Source organism: Procambarus clarkii, chromosome 83, assembly GCF_040958095.1.
Source record: "Procambarus clarkii isolate CNS0578487 chromosome 83, FALCON_Pclarkii_2.0, whole genome shotgun sequence".
NCBI classification, from domain to species: Eukaryota; Metazoa; Arthropoda; class Malacostraca; order Decapoda; family Cambaridae; genus Procambarus; species Procambarus clarkii.
The window spans coordinates 11,354,985-11,378,721 of record NC_091232.1 but is presented as its reverse complement, the minus strand read 5'-3'; the positions used below and the strand labels follow the sequence as shown (position 1 = coordinate 11,378,721).

At 38.7% G+C, this 23,737-nt stretch overlaps 1 protein-coding gene across 3 annotated transcripts; it reads left to right on the top strand.

Annotated features, from left to right (window-relative positions):
• Positions 1 to 2,077: 2,077 nt before the first annotated feature.
• On the top strand, positions 2,078 to 19,893 carry NELF-B (negative elongation factor B). Of its 3 annotated transcripts, none has more exons than XM_045759312.2 (12): positions 2,078 to 2,166; positions 3,042 to 3,181; positions 7,795 to 7,893; positions 9,303 to 9,491; positions 10,183 to 10,365; positions 11,845 to 12,101; positions 13,359 to 13,521; positions 14,017 to 14,091; positions 14,353 to 14,503; positions 15,417 to 15,598; positions 16,945 to 17,145; positions 18,558 to 19,893. In XM_045759312.2, exons 2-12 carry the CDS (start codon positions 3,077 to 3,079, stop codon positions 18,693 to 18,695), a joined length of 1,743 nt encoding a protein of 580 aa, XP_045615268.1. In that variant the 5' UTR covers positions 2,078 to 2,166; positions 3,042 to 3,076; the 3' UTR covers positions 18,696 to 19,893. The 3 variants fall into 3 exon arrangements, with proteins under 3 accessions (XP_045615268.1, XP_045615269.1, XP_045615270.1); XM_045759313.2 differs by having other exon boundaries at positions 2,080 to 2,166; positions 3,061 to 3,181; XM_045759314.2 differs by having other exon boundaries at positions 2,095 to 2,166; positions 3,071 to 3,181.
• The last annotated feature ends 3,844 nt before the right edge of the window (positions 19,894 to 23,737 follow it).

Below are 23,737 nucleotides of genomic sequence, written 5' to 3'. Positions count from 1 at the left end.
CTTCTGAGCACGTGTTGTTGCTAATGTTGATTCCTTATTCTGGAGCATGTAGATATGTTGGTGAATAGGCGGTAAAGGAATAGGCAGGATCTACTGCCGAAGCAGGAGATTACCATAACAATATATATATATATATATATATATATATATATATATATATATATATATATATATATGAATAATAAATAAATAAATGTTTATTTAGGTAAGGTACATACATACAGGAGATTTTTACAAAGATTGGTGGACTTATAGATAGAGCTAGTACATACAATGCCTAAAGCCACTATTACGCAAAGCGCTTCGGGCATGAAAAACTTAAATGACTAAAGCTTAATACTAATTGAGCATAAAGAGTAAAATGAAAACAAGAAATGAGAACATAGCTGAAAAAGCAGCACAAATACAATTCTGTCGACAAACAGCGCTCTTTAAAAAAAAAACAGACATTGGTTGACAATAGACGGGTAAGGTAGGTTACAGGGAATTTATTAGGTAGTGCTTCGTTTTTATCTTAAACTGGTTGAGAGAGGTACAGTCTTTAACATGGTTGGGAAGGTCATTCTACATTCTGGGCCCCTTGATTTGTAGAGCATTTCTAGTTTGATTAAGTCGTACTCTAGGAATATCAAAACTATTTATTTCTGGTGTGGTGCTCATGGGTTCTGTTACAACCTTCTATGAAGCTTTTGAGGTCAGGATTGGCATTACAGTTTAGCGTTTTATATATGTATAATACACATGAGAGAATGTGCAGTGACTTAATGTCACTGCACATTCTCTCATGTGTATGTATATGTATGTATGTATATGTATGTATATATATATATGTATATATATATATGTATATATATATATATATATATATATATATATATATATATATATATATATATATATATATATATATATATATATATATATATATATATATGTAATGTATGTATATGTATGTATATATATATATATATATATATATATATATATATATATATATATATATATATATAAAAGGCAAACGTTTGCCTTTTGGAGTGAAACAATGTGAGGGAGAGTGGAAGAGTGTGGGTAGTGTGATGGAGAGTGGAACTGGATAGTGTGAGGGAGAGTGGAAGAGTGTGGGTTGTGTGAGGAGTGGAACAGTGTGTGGGATGTGTGAGGGAGAGTGGAACTGTGTGGGATGTGTAAGGGAGAGTGGTAGTGTGAGGGAGAGAGGAGCAGTGTGAAGGAGAGTGGAACAAAGTGTGGGTAGTGAGAGGGAGAATGGAACAGTGTGAGGGAGAGTGGGAACAGTGTGTGAGGGAGAGTGGAACAGTGTGAGGGAGAGTGGAACAGTGTGTGAGGGAGAGTGGAACAGTGTGTGAGGGAGAGTGGAACAGTGTAAGAAGAGTGGAAAAGTTATGGTAACGTGAGGTAGTGTGGCACAGACCCCGTAATATTAGTTGGTTATATAATGGTAACTGCCTCGTGTACCAAGCCAGTAAGCCTTCCACAAGGTCGGTAATTCTTGTCGTTTTGGATATAGGAGCTGCCTTATACACATGGGCAAATAGGCCTTCCAAACCTGTATTTTTTTTTTAATTGTAATTGATTGTATTTGATTTTAGGGGGTTTGTTTTGGGTTATGAACCCGCTGAAGCTGTATTTACCAAAACTGTTACATTTTAAAATTTAACTGGAACAAATTATCAAGGCAAATGGGGGTAACCTTTGCCAAGCCGCCGGCTTCCTGTATTCGTCGAGGCCACTAGTGTCAGTGGCCTTCAGATAAATTCAGGTATGAGACTTATGAATCTCATTATATATAGAATTCTGTGGGTGATGGAGGAAATGTTATTTACATATTATTTATTACAATATATTATCACGAAAAAAAAATACAGTATAAAGACATTCCACATCACGAAGAAGAACCATCACCTTAGTTTGTGTTCGATTCCATTATATACTGTATATACGTTTAAATAAATGACTAGGTACATGTAGAATATGATTTATTGTTATATATGTAGAAAATATAAGATAAACATAATAATAAATTAGCTTGTTATTCAAAATAGCAGATTACCACGGGCCTCGGGACGCGGTCTGTTTGTAAACAGACAAGCTGACGGGCTATGGGGGGCTGGGCGCAGCAATTCTGCTGACTTGCACCAGAATTACTAGGTAAAACCTTATTATTGTAAAAAAAAATCCTATAAACTTAGCATATAAATATCAAAGAAATAATAAATTAGATAAGCAGTAAAAGAGAAGAAGCTGAGGTTAATTATATAGTTGTGAATGTAGCAAAGCTCCTGTCTTCTTGATAGTAGGTGCAGTTTGCATGAAGGGTTTGTCCTTCCGATGACTGCACGCTCCTGTCAAGACAGTGCAATGCTAAAGGGGTGGAGGGGGGGGGGAGGGGCGGTCCATAGGAGGCCAGTCAAAAGATCAGCGCACCACATTTAACGCCTCACTGATCCTTATCATTATCTTATAAAAAGCAGAATATGGCCTGCAGGAAAAACACCTCTACTTGTTGCAGGAACAACAGGTAAGTCCTCTATGGGCTCACCATAACCTGTGCTACTTGGATCTTCTTGTTTCGAGTAGCTGAATCTAAAACAACTGCAGGAGCAGTATACTATGAACTCAGCTAGAAGACTGAAGCATCACAACCTACACCAGCCTACAAACTATGCTGTGTCATATTGACATCACATCTTGAGCACGCTATATAAAATTCAAAATGTTATACAGCACTATATATTATTTTTTCTTAGGTTTGATTAAAAGTAGCGATATAGCAAATTCAATTTGTTAGAGCTCCTAGACCTACTTGCCTTATATCAATCTCTACCTCAGCCTCTCAACAACATCCAGTAATCATACTAGCTTAGTGCTTCCTGATATTAATTACTTACCTAGGTTGTTTGAAGTGTAGGTTAAACATATTTTATGAAATAGTTAATTGGGACTTGATGTATGTGTTAAATATTTGCATCATTGAATAGTATAATTATAAGAATATAAACTAATTTCAGTATCTATTATTCCAGTATCATTTATATATGACAGAATTATTTAGTGCACGATGGCTGGATTTGGCTTAGAAGAAATCGGCATCCCAGGAGGGGTGTATCTTAAGGAGTCACTCACACACTGTACAGATCCTCTAAAGGCTATAGAAGAGTTTCAGGTAAATAAAATATTTCTGTCCAATATTTTGCAATATTAAGTTATATTAAAGCTTAGATTGCTGTAAACGTGTTAAACCTCTTAGTACAGTCAGAATTAACAGTGGTCTGTACTAGTTTTCATGTATATTCCTGTTGCACCGTACTAGTTTTTATGTATTTCAATGTACATACCCTTATGAATGCATTTTTGTATACTGTATATCCCCTTGAATATACAGTATATTCAAGTACATAATACTGTGCTCCATATATATACAGTATACCCCCTCAGAGATATGCCATTTATGTATGGGGTACAGTATTACGTAAGCAATAGCCCCTGTCCAGGCTTGGGGAGAAAAACTCTCAGAATTCACTCCAGGTAAGTAATAGACTAGAACTGTTATATGGTACTGTTCTACTATAGGTTTATTTTGGCTAACATTTTATGCATAAAGGTTACATGTAGGAAATTTATTATTTTCAGGAATAAGTGATAAATATTTCCATATTGATTTATTTTCAATATTTATTTACACAATACATGTATATTAATAAGAAAGAGTCCCATGGTAGCTATGAAATGTCAGTCATGTAAAATGTACCTCCTCTGAAATTGGCAAATAGAAGACTTTTACATATGCAATTTTTCAATACCATAGCTATTAAATGTCTTGATGAACTTTTTTTCTTTCCCCAAGAATGAATTTTCATTAGAATAAACTTTCAAAATGCCTTATGCCAATTCTTTTCAGGAGGATCCCCTTTAATTTATATTAAGTTTCTGGGGGAAGCCCCGGCGGCTCCCCGGAGCTTTACCGGCTGATATGCTAATGTCAGACTTTGGCATCAGTCATGTGTATGGAGTTCTAGGGCCTACCGGGGACCACGGCCAGAACCTGGCCCCCTCAGAGAGGCAAGGGGAGCAATGGCCTATAGAAACCCCCGTGTGGTTGGAAGCATTCTATGTCTGCCATCAACCGGGTCAAGCATCCAGAAAGGTAAGCATTCCAAAACAAACCCCTATTCTGGTGAAAATTGCTACCTAAAGCCGAACTAGTGGATAGAACTCTTCGACAGAAAACAAAGAAACTAGTATGACGTCATACGTCACCGCGCCGCTGTCTGCGCAGCTCCCCCCTCCCTGGGAGGGGGAATAGGAAGCCCCAGACCTCCCACGCCGGCTATCCACCCATCAGTTCTTCGGCTGATGCTATAGGCAACGGTTATGTGCTCCGGCTCCAGTGGTTGTTTCAGCACTGTACCTAGAGTGTGGTGTCTGTTTTCTAGGTGGTGCGTGAGCCGGGAGTGATTCTCCAGTACTCGGGCTGCATGCGCCTAGGGTTCCCTTCCCTAGGTGCCCTGTAAGTACTGCCCTTGGGGCTTGGGGCCACCTTCCACAAGTTCCTTGGGTCCTGCCCCTGCTTGGCCGTTTACTGCTTGGTTTTCGGCCGCTCTTTGTGTGCTCGGGTGTTCTGTCTCCCTTGTTCGCCTTAGAGTAAGGGGCAGTTTTTGCACTGGTGGGGCACAGGGTACTGTGCAGCTTGTCTTTACCAATCATAGCGGCCGGCTCTGTTCCGCTTGGGTACGCTGTCCTCTTGGGGGGTTTTCTTTTTCTTTTTGTTTATCTACCTGGTGGGGGGGTCTGCCTTCGTTCTTGCCCCTTGTGTCCCTTGTGTTCTGAGTATTTTCTGGTGGTACCCCCTGCTAGGTCCCTGTGAGTGTACACGTCCCGGGGGTTCAGCTCTTAGAAAGTTGTTTGGTAGCTTTAGGTGCCGGTTAGCAGTACCCTGCCTAGGATTACCTGAGCGCGAGTCCTCTTATAGTAAACGCTCGGGACCCTGGGAAACCCCTGGGGGCGCGCAGGTCCGATGGATGTGACCCCAGAGTCCCATCCCCCTCGCTTCCAGCGAGTTTGAGGGTTGCTCTCACCCTTTGTCTCTGGGTGACTCTCTGTTTTGCCTCCGTCTGCTGCCTGTGGGGTCGGTGACACCTTCGACCCGGAGTCCTGCGAGTTTGGTTGCTCGTTGTGGCTTGGTTACCCAGTTGTGCTGACAAAGCGGGTGCGGGCAGCAGGGGCGTTGCACTTGAGCCTTGGTGGTGGCAACGTTCTCGTGGTGTCCTCCCCGGGAGCCCCGGGGCTGCCCCGTTGTAGTTCGTTTTGGGACTTGAGGGTGTTGGTTGCTTCGGTTCCATCCACGCCCCCTTGTCTTTCCCCTGGTTCACCCTTCCTGCCTGCATCCGGTTCCTTACCGTCTGTAGGTTCGGGGCGGGGTTTTTGATGGTGTTGAGACTCGGGAAGTCTCGGGGAATTTCCCTTCCGGGGTAGTGACGGGGGCATTTGAGCCTGTTCCTCCAGCCGTGTTGTATGAGTCTGCCAGTGGGCTCCCTTCCTTAGTGTTTTCACGGCTGCCCCGGTTTTCTGGTACGGCCGGGGCTTTGGGGGAACGCCTCGGCCCCGGGGCCTGTCGTGTAGGTTCCCGGGGCTGGGGAGGGGCTGGCTTGGAGGGCCTTGGCCCTGTTGGACCCCGTGGGGGTTTTTATCCCCCTCTAGGCGGGGCTTGTGGTTACGCGGAGTGGGGTCTTTCCTCCCCACTCGCCGTACGTGCTGTTGGGCGTCGGCCCCTCCCCGGGCTCGGTTCCTTGGCCTTTGAGTCGGTTGGTTCCGTCCTGTGGGTGGATGTTTCCTCCCACCCCTTTTTGGGACGGTGTTTTCGTCATGTTTCCCCGTTCGATGGGGTTCTGCGTGACTTCTGATCTCGGGTGCGCCTGCGCCTTCGTGTGCCTTCAGGACTAGTGTTGGCTTCTGTGTTCTCGAGGGTATGGGAAGGTTTTTCGCTACTTCCCGCATTATTGGAACGTCTGTCGGCTCCTCGACCTTGTTTGCCCTGTTGGGCTCCTTGTCCCCTGGTTGGGCTCCTTGTCGCCCTGTTGGGCTCCTTATCGCCAGGTTGGGCTGCTTGTCGCCCGGTTGGGTTCCTTTTTGGGCTCTTTGCTTCTTTGGCCGGTTTTATTGTTCCTGCTTCCTCTTTTGGCTACTTTTCTCGTGCAGTAGTCCTGGCTGGCGCCTTCCCGCAGAGAGGGTGTGCGGTTCGGCCAGCGTGTTATGCGCATGCGCCGTAGAGTTTGTTTTGGTCTGGGCAGTGTTTCAGTGCTGGTGTTCTGCGCTCTTTTTGCTACAGTGCTTCGCCTCTTGTTCTTCTCCCTGGCTGCGGTATGTGCCCCTTCGCGCCGGGGGTGTCCTGGTTCCCAGTTGTGGGGAGGACACCACGGTTTTCCCTGTGTCATGGGTGTTGACCACCTCCTTCGCCTCTCCCTGCTCTCCTGCGGGTCCGGCAGGGTCTGGCTCTGGCGTCTTCACCTGGCGGTGCTCCCAGGTTCTTCTGGGCGCGGTTGAGTCGTGTCAAGTTCGTGCCACCGTTCGCCAGGTGAGTTTCTGCGTTCTGGAGGGGTCCAGGGTTTGTTGGTGCTTCGTTGGTCGGGCCGGGGGTGTGTCGTTTTTTGTGTTCAGTGGCGGCCCTCCGCTGTTGTTTGCGTGCCACGGCGTTTGGGTCCGGAGCGCGTTTTGCGTTGATCCGGTTCTGTTCTTCCCGGTTCACGGGTGGTAGTGTCCCAGGTGGTCAGCCGTGTTCTTGCGGCTAAGCTGCCTGTGTTCTTCCCTCATGCCTGTGGCGTTCGTGGCTAAGCTGCCTGTGTTCTTCCCTCATGCCTGTGGCGTTCGTGGCTTTGCTGCTCTCACTGCCGTCTGGGCGACGTGGCCTTGCGGTCTTTCGGGCATGGATTTTTGGTGTTCGTGCAGGGGCCTTGCTGCTCGTTGTTCTCGTGTTGTTCCCGAGACTTTTCAGGGCTGTGGCGCCTTGAGTTGGCGTTTGCTGCCGGTTGTCTCGCCTCCTTGGGGGGTGCGTGGTGTCCGCCTCCCGGTTCTGTCCCTTTGACCTTCCTCTGTGGGTAGTTAGCTCCGGGGAGCCGACGGGGCTCCCCCCAGAAAACCAGCGTTGAATGTAATGAAACGCCATTTTCTGGGTGAGACTCGAAGGCTCCCCGGCAACCCTCCCTCCCTCCGGTCGGCGTTTTTTCGCATGTTTTGACATCCAGCCTCAGAACTGATGGGTGGATAGCCGGCGTGGGAGGTCTGGGGCTCACCCTTCCCCCTCCCGGGGAGGGGGGAGCTGCGCAGACAGCGGCGTGGTGACGTATGACGTCATACTAGTTTCCTTGTTTTCTGTCGAAGAGTTCTATCCACTAGTTCGGCTTTAGGTAGCAATTTTCACCAGAATAGGGGTTTGTTTTGGAATGCTTACCTTTCTGGATGCTTGACCCGGTCGATGGCAGACATAGAATGCTTCCAACCACACGGGGGTTTCTATAGGCCATTGCTCCCCTTGCCTCTCTGAGGGGGCCAGGTTCTGGCCGTGGTCCCCGGTAGGCCCTAGAACTCCATACACATGACTGATGCCAAAGTCTGACATTAGCATATCAGCCGGTAAAGCTCCGGGGAGCCTCCGGGTCTCACCCAGAAAATGGCGTTTCATTACATTCAACGCTGGTTTTTTATAATTAACTGCCAAATTCAAAAACATTTCCACCTTTTATTTGTATTTTACTGTACTGTGCTTTTTTTCTGGCATTTTAGGTAGAAAATGGAATCCTTCTGCCATCACTCAGACCCATGCTGCACCTTTTGGACCTGCATGGAGTCAAACGACTTGACTTCCACAATTCTATCATGGAGGTGAGATTTAGTGTGACCTTCATTCTTTAAAGATATGTACTGTATTTGGTTTTGCTTTTAATGTGCAGTACAGTGTATGAATTATATTTACCTGAATAGTTATGCTGTGTATTGTACTGCATAGTATGAGAGGAACTAGTATCATATGCAAAGGTTTTTTGCACATTGTACATACAGTACTTTAATGCAGAATTCCATAAATAATTAAGAAATGATTTATGCCAGAAGTAAAATTTAAGTATTTATTATTGAATGTTTAAACTGAAGTTCAAGGTATATCAGCTGACCATAACTACTCGTGAAGGTATAAAAAAATGCCAAGATGAGAGTTTTAGCATTTCTCTACTGGAGAAAAAGTAGAGATAAACTCTTAACTGGAGATAAAATTTGACTTTTAAGGGTTTAATGTCTCGTATTTACAAATATACATATGGAAAGTACTAGATGGTCAGGTTCCAAATCTGCACAATTAAATTACAGTATACTGGGATGAAAGACATGGTGGGAAGTTTAAAAGAAATCCAATGAAAGATCGAGGCATCATTGGCACAATTAGAGAACACATTTTAAATATCAGAGGTTCATGAATCTTCAATCTCCTATCGACAATTATAAGAAATATTATTAAAGAAAAAATTAAACTTTCAAGAAAGAAGTTGAGTTTCTACTGAGGATTTTGGATCACCCTAGCTGAGACCACTGTGTGGCCCCATAGTCTACAGAGACCAACGTTATAATAACCAAGGAGGCTACATGAGATGAACTATTGAAATTGTGTATAAGCCTTCAGATTTTATAAAGTCCTTACAGCTGAAAATTTATCTCCAGATAGTCTGCTGTCAACTTGGTGTTTCTATTCATCTTTCTAAACTCTTTGTGCTCTCCTCAATAAACTGTACCTTGTTTATACCTTGTTTGAAGGTATTGTTTGGTTTCCTGTATCTTCTCAGATATCTATATAAGCAAATCTTACTATGATTTAAGCTTCAAGTGAGAAATTAAAAATATCTGGTTTGTGTTTACTTTTAGTTTATATTAAGTTATTTATGTATAATACATATAACTGATCTAGACAGTTTTATCGAGCTATTTATTTATTTATTGAGTTTCATTGAACTAAATTTTTGATTGAGTTCTCACTAAGAGAAAAGTGCTAAACTGCTAATGCTTCATTAGCTCAACCAATAAGGCTTATATTCCTTTTTCTATTAGGGTATTATGCAGATCAATGATCTGAAATTATCTGAAAAGCTGTCATCATTTAAACATTATTGTTGAAGCAACAAATTATAAAAACACTATTCCTCGTTACTCATTCAGACCATTTAACAAAGGAGTTTTGTAGAGTCAGTACTATAATATACTGTACATATTTATAATATATTTGCACCTGTATTTTTGTCTTACAGGAACTACGAGACAAGTTAATATCTCAGATTACTGAATTAGGAAAACGTGAGGGCAGAGATAGGGACCGTAAACTGAAGGAGCTACTCACCAAAAGTTTTCCTGTGATCAAGATTAAAGCTCTTCGTCCTGTTGTCATGTGCATACTGAAGCACATGTCTCATGTTGAGGACAAGTATCTGAAAATATTGGTAAATACTTCTCTATTTTTTTAATGTTATTGGATATATTTAATTGCATTTATTAACATTTTGAGGTGTATCATGGTTTTCTTTTCATTAGCACTCCATTATATTAATGTTTTTAATTTAACTCTTCTGCTTCTTTTATATTTAAGCATTAGTAATCATTAAGTCATAAATTGCTTGGCTCAGATTGTCACGGAATAACTTTCTTGCTAAAAGATATGGGATTATATTTTTCCCTTAAGTAGTTATTATGTTTACACAAAAAATAATAATAATATGGCTCCACTTGATGTTCTGTTATATTAAACTGCCTGCTATTTAAATAGTTCTGACTCTCAGTAGGCTCAAATGGGTTTCAAAGGCCTGGTGCGATGCCGTAAGGCTCGCCAGCCACGGTGCACTACTTCAGGGAGCTACTAATTGGCATTCTATGCATGATTTTTGGTACTTCAGAAATCCAAAATTTATTGAATTGTTCCTATGGGGGAATTATGTACAGAGTTCTGACTGATAAACTTGCAATGGAAAATTAGAAATGCATTCCTGTCATAAAATTGGGCTTCTTGGACATTCAGTGCTTGGTTTTTGCTCTTCAGAGCTGATTAACAGATGGAGTAAAGTTAATATAACGCTAAATTGGCACAAGTTCATTGTAAATATTGTGTTACTCTGTCTCTACACTTACTTTCTTCAGGTACGAGATAGAGAGCTATACGAAGCATGTGACACAGAGGTTAAACGTCAGATATGGAAGGATTCACAAGCACTTTTTGGAGATGAAGTTTCTCCTCTATTAACAGGCTACATTACAAGCAAAGAAGACACTCTCTTTAATGTAGAAAATCTTAATAATTTATTTTTTAGTCCTTCACCAAAGGTTAGTAAATGTAGCACAAATAAATAACTTGTTCTGTTTAAATTTTGATATATTCTTTATATGCACTTATTATACAAATTTGTAAGTCTAAAAGTTTATTGATAAATTATTAGGAAGGTACAATGGGGCCTCGACTTACGATGCTAATCCGTTCCCAGTAGACGGATCGTAAGTCGAAATATCGGAAGTCGAAGCGATATTTCCCATAAGAAATAAAGGGATTTGAATTAATCCGTTCCCCACTCTCCAAAATATTAACATAAAAATACATTTTATACTGAATACAATGTTTTTTTCTAACTTCAATACAGTACCAAAGTTACTCTTACCTTTATGGAGGGCTCTTGATGGCGTATGGGAGATGGTGATGGGGGAGGAGGAGAGTTGTTACTGTTTGGAAGGGAAGTCCCCTTCCATTATCACATCAGACAGTGATATTTTCTCTGGGGTACTCTCTCTCCTACGTTTTGCCTGAATACCACTAGGACCTGGTTGTGGTTCAGTGCTTGTTTGTCTCACTACAAATTTGTCAAGAGACAATTGTTTTTCCATTCGCTTTAACATTTGTCTGTAATGATGCATCACTTTAGCACCAATAATGTCCTTTTTCTTAGCTAGTATGGTGGATGTCGTTGACTGAGATTTGTTGTACTGCCTAGCCAGTTCACCTACCTGCACACCATCTTCATATTTATGAATGATCTCTTGTTTCTGCTCTATGGTTATTCTTACATGGGATCTCATATGTTGAGCCTTACTACTGACTTTCCTGGGACTCATGGCATATTATATAATAATTACTTTAATGTTCAAAATGCAAAAAATCACCACAAAAGCGGAATTTCTTATAGGCGCGATCGTCACTAAGCGGGCAGCTGTAGTAAACTGAGGCAGGTCGGACCGCGTAACCGGGAACCATGCGCTCGGCCGACCCGAACGTGTACCAACAAATATCGGATGTCGAGTCGCATTTTTCGATGAAATTTATATCGTAACTCGAAATTATCGTAAGTAGTCGTCGTAAGTAATCGTATGTCGAGGTGCCACTGTATACTGATTTGGCCTTACTCATAAAAGCACTGCTTCTAGTGAAGGATAGTGTCTTGTCTCAATTATCTGTTACACATTCTCAGAATGCATGTACAGTACTGCTTTTAAATTTCCCTTGTGGGTTTCTCTCAATATATTTTCTCCTTGCTATATACCAGGTGTATATTCAATGTTTAAATTTTACAGATATATTTATTATTATTAATACTGTACTGTATTATTATTACAGTACAATATTATTATTTTGATTGTGTTGGAATGTTAGGAAGAGTAACCTTAGGAATGTGCTGTAAAGATAAATGAAAGGAAGTGCATAGAGAAGACATTACCACTTGAAATTAATTTAAATGATTAACTGTATTTTTGTTATTTAAATGATTTTTCATTTTTAATTCAGATGTATATTTCATTTATTGTTTTCCTCTGTAGGCTCGTCGTCAAGGTGAGATGGTGCAGAAGCTAGTGCACATGATTGGCAAGAATGTGAAGTTGTACGATATGGTTCTTCAGTTTCTACGCACCCTCTTCCTTCGGACACGATTCATTCATTATTGTTCTCTACGAGCAGAGCTACTTATGGCATTACATGACAAAGAAGTCCATGATATAATTGCTGTTGATCCATGCCACAAGTTTACTTGGTGTTTGGATGCTTGTATCAGAGAAGGCAAGGTAGATGCCAAAAGGTGAGGCAGTATCCGTTTTGTTTTTCACAACTTTTTATTTTCAAAAAGCAAAAATATTTTATAAGGTCAGTGAAGAGAGAGATTAAAAAAGCTATGTCTAGAAAGACAAAGAGTAAGGGAAAGACATGGCTCAAGTATACAAATGGTTGAAAAATATAACAAAGAGGGATATAAATAAGGTTTTATATGCATCAATTCAAAATAAAATACAGAACAATAGATAAGTTTGATTCAGGAAAGACTTCAATAAATACTCAGGGTTGTAAATTTATTGAATAAATTACTGTGTAGCATGATAGACATAGGATCACTGGATTGTTTCAGGTATAGGTTAGACATACACTTTTATGAATTAGTTTTGGTAAGATATAAATAAGAGCTGCTTTATATGGGCCAATAGGCCTTCTGCAGTTTACTTTATTCGTATGTTTTAATGTGTTCATAAGATTCTTGAAGGAAGGGTTCCTTAATATAGGAATCTAAATATTCAATGCAACTAATGATGAGTCCTATATTTGATATACTGAACATACACATAAAGTCCCACAAGACAACTGTCACAAATGACTCCAGTCCTGTAAACTGCTTGTGAAAAGGGGTGAATTTTTTTTTTTTTTTTTATCATTCCCGGACCATTCTCAATTGACTTGAGAATGGTCCAGGACGGACCGAAACATCATTGTCCCTTCACCTTCTAGTGTGTGTTAACATACTTTATACTGGTCAACATACTTTAGCCACGTTATTGTGACTCATCGTCTGCATTGTAAATGTTTTTGTATACTGTGCTGTAGTATAATGTACAGTATAACAATTCACAAGGAGCACTTTACACCTGATCTTATGAAGCTGGTGGTAACTGATATAATGAATGGGTGTTACATTTTACAAATTTATTAAATATGTATAACCCTCTTTTGCTCTTATTACACATCAGTTTTCTCTGGGCTTATGCCTCACTGCCCCACGAAAGTGGGAAACGTAATAACACTGCAGTGTGTGTGTGTATGTAGGAGAGGCTGCCTACTGGTAATACAGTTTTATTTTGACAAAATTTTACAAGATACATTACTAGTTATTATAGTATTTCATAATCTAAACTGGATTGGAGAAACAGAAGAAGGGAGTTAGTGTCATAAAGAGAAAAATGGGAGGATGAGACCATATAATTATATATTTGTTTTCTGCTTGGAAGTTTATCCTGGGACATCTTTCCTGATGCAGTATTAAAGAATTCAATCTCCATTTATTTCTAAGGTCTCGTGAACTACAAGGATTTTTGGATAGTATTAGACGTGGTCAGGAGCAAGTTTTAGGGGATCTTTCGATGATTTTGTGTGATCCTTATGCTATCAACTTCTTGGCCAACTCTGTTATACGACTATTGCAACACCTTATGAATAATGAAGCCATGCCAAGGGTAAGTTAATGTATCTAGTTTCAGATTGTGTATGTGCTTATATTTATAACTGTACCTCCTGTTAAAAGAAAATTCACCTACAAATTTAGGATACATTGTACTGAAATAAAAAATCATGTTTCCTTGAATATTACTAATCAACTGCTTTTCTCTTCAGCCAGATATGAATCTTTACTAAAAAATAATTCAGTGATATATAGTGGAAGAAATGAGATATTACTTTTATCGAGGTCCCCCCAAAGACAAACAACTGACCCTAGGATACAACTCCACAACAGCTTCCTAACTCCAGGATATCTAATTACTGTACTGCTAGGTGAAAAGAAACTTGCTTAACTATTTCCATTCTGCCCAAGAATTGTACACAGGATCTATGATCCTGTGTTCAAGTTGGCTGTACTATGAGACACGTGTGTGTGTGTGTGTGTGTGTGTGTGTGTGTGTGTGTGTGTGTGTGTGTGTGTGTAATCTAACCTAAATATTCTTGCTTTTCAGGAGAATTCTGTATTGGTGTTAATGCTGCGAATGTTGGCATTAGGATTACACAGTTGGGATATGATTGAGAGTCAGGTAGGTTAATTTTCTGTTTATTCATTTTGTTTAAAAGTAGATCAAAATGCGTTTCATAGCAGAGGAGTTCCCCCCCCCCCCATTCCCTTCTCTCCCAAATTTCTATTTCTCTTGTCATTCTCGTGATTCATCTTAGACTATCATCAGAGCCAATGATATTTTCCGAATTGTCACTATCGATCAATTCTGTGTACAGTATGCTGTATATGAATATACAGCCACATAATTTTTGCCAAAATATAATTTTGTAATCATTTGCAGTTATTTCGAGAGCCTAAGCTGGACCCTCAAATTGTCACAAAATTTTTGCCAGCCCTGGTGTCTTTGATGGTAGATGATGATGTAAGAAGATTTAATGCCAAGCTACCACTGGATGAAAGAGAATCTGCAATCACCATTATTGAACATTCTGGTAAGTACAGATGTTTCAGCTATAACACAGCATTTTAGTAAAATATATATTTTGGGAAATCTTTGTTTAAAAACACTTCACTTGTTGCCATGTTTACAGACTGCACCCACATGACCACTCCATTTTTGAGTTATATCATTATGCATATCCCCCTTCCCCCTTTTCTGTTTTCTCCAATATACAGTCAGTGTTTGTTCAGTGTTAGGTTGTATGTTGACTGACTCGGGGCAGTTGAGCATGGTTCTGCCATCTTGTGGCAGTTGGTGGTCTTCATTAGGCTGCCTAGTCAGTTGTAGTGAAAATCTTATTTTTGCAATTAGCAGCATTGCTAGTCAAATGCTTGGAATGGTAATACCTCTGAAGGTAATTTCTGGGTTTGATTGATTCAGTTCTCCAGTGACTTCCTCGTCATAGTATGGCCCTCAATGGATGCTTGCAGGTTCCCTCTGGCACCATGCGGTATGTCACCCTTGCTTGACTGCATAATATGTTCTCAGGACACAGGTCCTGAGATCAGGACCCGAGTCATGTGTCTTGGACAAAGGACACAGATTTTTCATAAGGAAACACCCAAATAACATGGCTGTGGAAGTCTCAGTCTTTATATCTTTTTAACTTTGGAATTTTCTAAACTATTGTGCAAAATAACTTCTTTAAAAAATTAAGATTTATACTAGAATTTCATTAGTTGAATTTGAAAAATTCTAATAGCATGTGTTCTTGAGTAAACCACTTTGTATTTTACATTACAGTGCACAGCACCTGCTTATACTACAAATGCTAGGTCATGAGTCAGTGTATTGCTTTATATAAAAGTCAAAGATTTTCATATGGTAATATTAATTATTACTTGACCAGCTTCTAGTGAATTACCCATTACTACAAAACTCATGGTGAATTATGCTATCAACAGGTCCTCCTCCAGATGCGTACCAAGCTTATCTCCAGGAGAGTAGTGTTGCTTGCATATTGGCTATGTATTACACCCTCCATACTGCCACTCGCAAGGACAAGACTGCTCTCATGCGCGTGTTGGGAACACTTGCAACGTGTCACCAAGACAGAGCTTTTCAAGACACCTTTCTTCATTCCTTGGTTAGTTGATCATGTTTTGCAAAACTTGAAACATATAAATTCTTCTTTTTCAATGTTATTTTATATATTGTATTTTGAACAAATGAGGTAAATTAGGGAAAGTGGGATTGTCTGTGTTCCATTTATCAAAATGGGCACAAACACAAGGTTTACTGCAGAAATTTGATAAGGGACATCTTGTAGATGATGCCAGGTCAGGGTAGTGGCCTGGAGCTCCACTGGAAAAGGAAATCAAGACTGTTTCCACAACACCAAATTAAACAATGTTGTCACTGTTGCTCAAAATGCTAGTGAGCATCTGGGGATGAATTATGGTTTTTTCCTGCTGGGTATCCATATTATAAGCATGTGATGTGAAGATAGAACATTTGGTTATGTCCCATGACACACTTAACTTGATACAGACAGTTTAACACATTCTCAAAAGGTAACTTGTTACAAGTAATGAGCTTCTGTATTAATGATTGTATGAGAGAGAAACATCCAAGCCCGCTCATTCATAGCATTTAATGCCACATCCTTTCACAGGTAAAATCATGCTATGTTTATTTACTATGTACCACTATGGCAGATACACAGATTTGAGTAATGTGTAATGAATGTGTACTTTTCTAAGGTTCACATTTACACCATAACTTCATAGTGAATTTGAAGATTGACTTTTATGATTTAATATTTTCTTACAGCATTTTAGGAAGATGGAATAACATAATGAAAGCATATTATGATGAGAAATAAAGTGTGCAACATTCACTGGCAGAGTGATGCAGTTGGGTCGCAGCAGAAAGATCCTGGGTTCAATTCCCGTGGCAGGACATAAATGTTTGGGTAGTATTTTCTTAAACATGATGAGTCTGTTCACCTAGCAGTAAATAAGTACAGAGGCAATGGTTGTGGGTTACATTCGTGGGAAGGTCAGTAGTTAGCTTAGGGTAACCATAAGATGAACCGTAATTCGGTGTAGAAGGGTAAGTTGAGCTCTATATACAAAATAAATATGGCTTCACAAGCCATTCCAGGAAATTATGCTGGATAAATGATTCAGACTTACATCACTTTAAAAGCCATAATGATGGATTGAACCAAGTCCTTTGATTATTTACTTTTATTCCTTATTATTATTATATGAAATAAGCTTCCTATAATGATTTTGTATATATTAATATTAGGTTTTATAAATTTAATTAATTAATGAAAATTGAATTAAAATGTAAGGCAAGGTAATTATCAGGAGAAAGCATTAAGCCAAATTAATATCTAAGACAATTAGTGGTTCTGTCATGGGGACTAAAAATACTTATTTACTTTACATTTTTATTAGTACAATAAAGTTCTTTGCTTTGCAGGTTGCAGCATTGATCCCCATGTCAGATGACTTCACAACAGAGGATTTCTGCACTGTAGTATTTGATGAATTTTTCTTTACAAATATCAACCGGGAAAATGTCATGCGACATGTAATGAAACTAGTGTGGTACATTCACCCAAAGCTTCCACCTGCTCGCCTTGACACCCTTCAAAAGGTTCTTCAACCTGGACCTCATCAGGTATGTAGCTATATCCATCTTCATTTCTACTCTTACGGGCTATTCATGCCCGTGCCACCTCTTGGGTGGCTTAATCTTTATCAATCTTCATTTCTAAAATAACATAATCTGTTGATTTTGTTAAGAAAACTTCAGAATGTATAAGGAAAATTATATGTTATTTTGTAAAACGAAATATCTTATTGCTTGTGGAACATGAGGAAAGTAAATGAAGACCAAAAGAGGATGGAATTAATGAAAAATTTTAAGAATGGAAAGTTTGATGTGCAAGGTTTATAGGAAATGATTCTTAAAAGAAATAAGAACAAAGAGTGAAATTAGGCAAGAATTTTAAGAACTAGGTTGAGAGAATGGTAGGAGTATGACTTAATAAATGCAGAGCAGTATGAGGCAATGAACTGCACTCGTGGTACAACTGTTCAAGATGCACGCACAGTATGCTAAATTTTAGCTGAAAAGAGGCAAAGGTGACTGTGGTGACTACATATGCTAGAATTGTTAAAACTATGATTAAAATAACTATTTTTGAGTAGTTAATATTGATTGGTATGATATCAAAAAGTTACAAAATAATTTTTGGGGATGATTATAATAGTAAAGTGGGAAAAACTAAAAAAATTATAATGAATATACAGTGTGCCAGAAATTAATTATAATGTCTACAGAGTTAAAGATATGTGAAATGAAATTATGTATTATTAGTGCACATTTTAAATGCAAGTAAAGTAGCAGATGTAGAGAAACACCATGACACTGTGCTAGTGGAGGAAATAGAGGAAAGTATCCATTTTATTGATGACCAGACCACACACTAGAAATTGAAGAGACGACGACGTTTCGGTCCGTCCTGGACCATTCTCAAGTCGATTGTCCAAATAGGCAATAAAATATCCATTTTATTGCCTATTTGTTGATAGTACAATGTTTGTGATTACATAAGCCAAGATAAATATCTTGAGGTTTGTCTGATTTTATTGATGTTGTGTAGAATATTATTAAATGGTAATTGGACAATGAAAAGAGGTAAGTGCTGAAGTATGGGAATGCTGCAATCTGTGATGAGATATACCCTGTACCAGTTTATGTAGTAAATCTAAAATCCTGTCAAGAGAAGGAAATTTAAGGAGTTTCAACAATTTGCTTAATAAAGGCAAAGTGTAGTTTGCAGTGTATGCCAGAACAGTGACTGGAAGAGTTCAGGATATAACTGAATTTAATTACTAACGAGCAAGGCAGAAGTGGATCAAATACTTTATACAAGTCTTTTTATTAACTTTATAAGAGTTGATGGAATCTTATTAAATGCTGTGATCTATTTCCAAATGTCTTGCATATACAGATACAGTATAGGATTTCTGGTATATCAGTATCTGATGTGCAATACTAGTTGCTAACATTTGATTTTTTCTTAGGGTGAAGCAATTCAGGCACTCTATGAGAAGTTTCAGACAAGAGTGCAGGAGTTCCAGGATGTTCAGAATCAGCCAGCACCCATGAACGAAATGGACTCCCCACTCATGGCTGTGCCCACTCCAGCCCCAATACAGTAACAGCCTAGGTATTTACTACATCTGTGATGCCGTGTTCCCTATGGGAACTCCTCTTACATGTGGAGCCGATCCATAATTCTTTCCAGACAGCTGCTCTCGAGTTGAGGTTTGAGAAGTGAAATCTCTCCATGATACAAGTGGCATTCTCATGGGCAACTAAGCCTATCTAAACTATAAAACTTCCATGTGGGTGTTTGTCACAACTTTATTTTCTAAACATTAATAGTACTATACAGTTTAAACTTAATGTATCAAAATTGTAGTGTGCACTGTAAAAAAAAAAATAGTTATGGCTAAGTAGCACATGGAATTGTTTGTAATGTTTAATTAAAAATTTCAGCGTTATATTCAGATATAGGTTATGACATTTATCTTTATATTTTTCCTTCTAACATATAGACTAGATGAAAACTGGCATTTTTTATAAATACAGGATGATTGCACACTATTAATAAATGTATACATCACCACCGACTGAAAAGAGCATTCAAAAGATCATGTTGCAATTGTGAAACATGTATCATATGAAACTGTTCTTTGTTCATACTGGTGTAGGGGAAGGTGCTGAAGTAGTGCAGAGTCCAGCCTGGAGTCACCTCTCAAAAGGTCAAACACTCAAGTCCCTTGCGACATCTCTAGTATTGTCAAGTTAAGCTCTTACTGCCACAAGATGACAGTACTTAATGACTGGGCCAGTAAGACTGGATTCAATTATGGTATTTTTTTAATCCTTTGAAGCTATACAATGGACCCATACTTATTTGTACCTGTACTCACTTCTGCAGTACAATGTTCATATGCATGCAAAAAAGTTAGCGTGTCTTCATTTAAACAATTGCTGAACGAAGCCTATTTATCAGCCTTGTAGAAATTTTAGCCCAATTTTTTTTTAGTTTTTTGTCTGCAATCAAAACTTACCTTTTTATGTTGATTGTACCAGTATGAATCCTCAAACTTATCAGCCAGTACCTTCACTCTCCAGCTGTAATCATTTGTTGATATGAAAGGCTAAATTGGTATATAAATAGCGAAGTACAGTATATTGATATTACTGTACTTAAACACATTTTTGTACATATCACTTGCAATAAGGATCCCAGATATATCGATAAAAAAGACAACATTCCTAAAAATTCTGACTGTAAATACAATCTGGAACAAATTGCATTGTACATTAAATTGCTTTATCCCTTCATAAGACTTTTTTTATACACAAGGGGATGCTCTTCTTAGAAATATTTGCCATTAATAAGTAAACAAATGCACAAGTAATTATCAAAAAGTGGTGCTAAGCTTAGAAGACCAGTTAGCAAATCTTGTAGTGGTGGCATGTATTCTCAACTCACAAAATTTTCAACTATCCTAAAAAATTGGGGCATTCTAAAAGAGAATGCACAATTAAGTGGGTCAGTGCAGCTCTGACAGTAAGGTACATGCCTTTCTTCCATCAAGTGCCGATGAAATAATCATATGTATCCAATACATAATCTAGCCAGACCATATCTCACCTGCTATAGTAGCAAGAATAAGGCTACAGTGTTAGATCATATTTAATAGTGCACATTTGTTATCCATAACACCTGACAGAGTAAGGAATCTGTTTCTGGGAGATAGGATAGGCATGAATGTTATCCAACAGATCATTAGTGGAAATACCATTGTTGAATGATCATGGAATGGGAGGAGTTTAATGGCTCCAGGGCTACAAAGGCACTGGAATTTAACCCAACAAATGAGAAACGAATGTTGGCATATGAAAAGTAACCTGTGAATAGAGTATATAATTGCATAAAGCTATGCCATGAAACTGCTTGTCTCTGGTAAAAGACAGCACATGTAGACTTCATCAGGAACAAATAATGGACCAGCCAATGTCATCAGAAGACTGACCCATTAGTAAACAACAGTAGTGCACAAATAGCAGTGAAAATTTTCAAATAAATGCATTTCATTACTTTAAGTGGGGGTAGAAGCCTTCACACTGATGTGAGCGTTACAAAATTTCACAAGCGGGACCTTTAATGTGCGCAACAGCCATAATCTAGTTTAGACAGCTGAACAAATACACACTGGTGTCATTAATTAATACAAGTGTAACTCTCGAACCCTATGGGTCATGTTGTTAAACTGACACAAACACTAAATGTCACATGGCATCGACTAGGGCATCCCTTGGAGAACATGATAAAAAAAGGAGTGAAACAAAACTATAGATTGGTTAATCATAGTTTATACTATCCAGCAATGGCTCACATATGAATAAACCTTTACTGTATTTGTGCACATTTATGCTTCTGAAGGTTATATTATACACTTATCAATGGTGGCGTTATAAATTGGCGCATTATTGGCTTTCAAAATTACAAGTTAGTAATGTTTAATTCTGTAACCTAAATAGTCAATGCTTGCTTCACCATGTCATTATAAAAGTTATGTTTATCACAGAAATATTAATGCATTATCTGGATAAATGTTGGTTCACCAATACTTTGCAACCATTATGCTATTGGTGAAGACTCGACACATGCTGGAGACTCCTAAGGATGAGGCTAAGAGTACCATGTTCTTTGACTTAAGATATAAATTAAACAAAAATTGATTGTGAATAAATGAGTAAACCAACTCAACCAATATATAGTTTTTCCTGGTTGTTGCACAAAATCCTAACAGCTCTCCCATTAACATCAAGCTACAATTAATGTTTACAAACACACAAATGTGGAAGGTTAATGTATACTTTACATAATATGAAAAGATAAATTAAGTGAATCTTCATTAACAACAAATTTAGTAACTTAACATCAATCCTTCATTAGTACATTATTTATCAGTAATGGTTTTTCCTTCGGTTTCAAAGTTTGTACATTCATTACCTTAATTAACACAACCATGGATTTCCTAGTACTAATAACCTTGACCTGTACCAACATTATTACCTCCAAGTCCAAACCTAAATACAGCTACTTGTTTCAAATTACTAAAATGAACAATGTCACAGTTGCCCTGACACACTCACAATAAGATTCCTTGATCAAACGTAAACAAATATAATTATGGAACATTTTGGAGGCAAATGGGTGTAGGTATAGAGGTAGTTAAGAATGTAGAAGACTGGAAATAGTTGAATACAAAATGCTACCTTTGCAATGAAACTGAGCAAATTAAATACTGTTCTTTTAGAGCTTAATTTGTTTATATATAAACACAGTATACTGTATATGTATGAAGTTACAGTACTAGAAATACTGTATTCAGCAGTCCTGCACTAACTGGGAAAACTAATTTATGATTACCACATTTCATTATATACATAATTATTACCTCATTTACCTTTTCCATGGGGTTGGACACTTATTACCCTAGGAGGAAAGGTTATAGACATTAAATAATAATTAAAAATATCACTCGTCCACTCATTGTATTATTCAAAATATAGTACAGCACAATTTCAACTGAATACTACCACATTCCAGCAACTCGCCGTTTTATTCGGCCAAGTGTACAATGTTCCTTATAAATTATCATGTATACATTATATACAAATACATTTACTCTTACTCCCTTTTTACCAACTGTTTTCACCCAGCCTTGACCCTTACCACATCCTGTACTTACCTAATTGTGCTTGCGGGGGTTGAGCTCTGGCTCTTTGGTCCCGCCTCTCAACCGTCAATCAACAGGTGTACAGGTTCCTGAGCCTATTGGGCTCAATCATATCTACACTTGAAGCTGTGTATGGAGTCAGCCTCCACCTCATCACTTCCTAATGCATTCCATTTATCTACTACTCTGACACTGAAAAAATTCTTTCTAACGTTGTGTTCACTCTTTCAGTCTCCTCTTCCTTACAGCCACTCTTATTCATGTTTGCCTACTTCATTCATGCCATTCCTCTTCCTACTCTCAAATTTACTTTAATACCATCATCACTATCATCACCCATTCTTTCAGCATGCCAATACAATCTTTATGTGCTCTCCCCAATCTTGCAGTTTATTAAATTTTGTTCTCTACATTTTTTCATTCCTAACTTTGACTCTTAACACCACACATACTTTTTAGATTGTACTTTTCTACTTTTTTTTTTTACATCCACATCATTGTCTAAATACACAAAGTTATAAATATCACTGCTTCATGCGGACCCTTTCCAGAATCTAAACTTACCTGATTTCTCCTAAGTAGGGCTTTTATTGCACAACCAATCTTCTTTCCCTGACTGATACTACTCTCAACTTGGATTGCACAAATTCCTTGTATTCATACATCCCAGGTGTCTAGGCAAGGTAATTGTGAGGAGAAAGTGCTAAGCCAGTATGATTATATAGACCAGGGGCTAGATTCACGAAGCAGTTACACAAACACTTACAAATCTATACATCTTTTCTCAATCTCTGGCAGCTTTGTTTACAATTATTAAACAGTTAATGAGCTCATAAACAACCTCCTGGTGCTTCGAACAACAACAGTTGATTCGGAAGTTTTCATGCTTGTAAACTGTTTAATAAATGTAACCAGTCGTAAAAAATTGAGGAAAGATGTATATGTTCGTAAGTACTTGCATAACTGCTTCACGAATCTGGCCCCAGGTGTTTAAACTGACCACTTAACCATTCTCATGTCTTTCCGTTCTCCACAACTTTACTTGTGCCTACATCCACTTTTCAGTCTTCTCTGTACACCTCAATACTACATTAACTTAGTCTACATAGTTTTAGCAGACAGTGGGCAAGTCATCTGTATCCATAACAGATGTACATAACAGATGTGCTCTAATTCAAGAGCACATTTTTCATTATGTAAACCAATACTCATATTAGGCCTAAACACATTCTTGCCTTGACCTTCCTCCATTTATGTATTGAATAACCAGAGTCACATCACACAACCTGTGTTTACTATACTATGTCAAAATCAAGTTTATTAATTATACAATTGCAGTGGCAGGGAAAATGATGAAAGCAGCAGCATTGTTATGAAATGTTTGGTTGAGCTCGTATACTGACCACCACACAACCGAGATTGGTGCAAAATAGGGCATT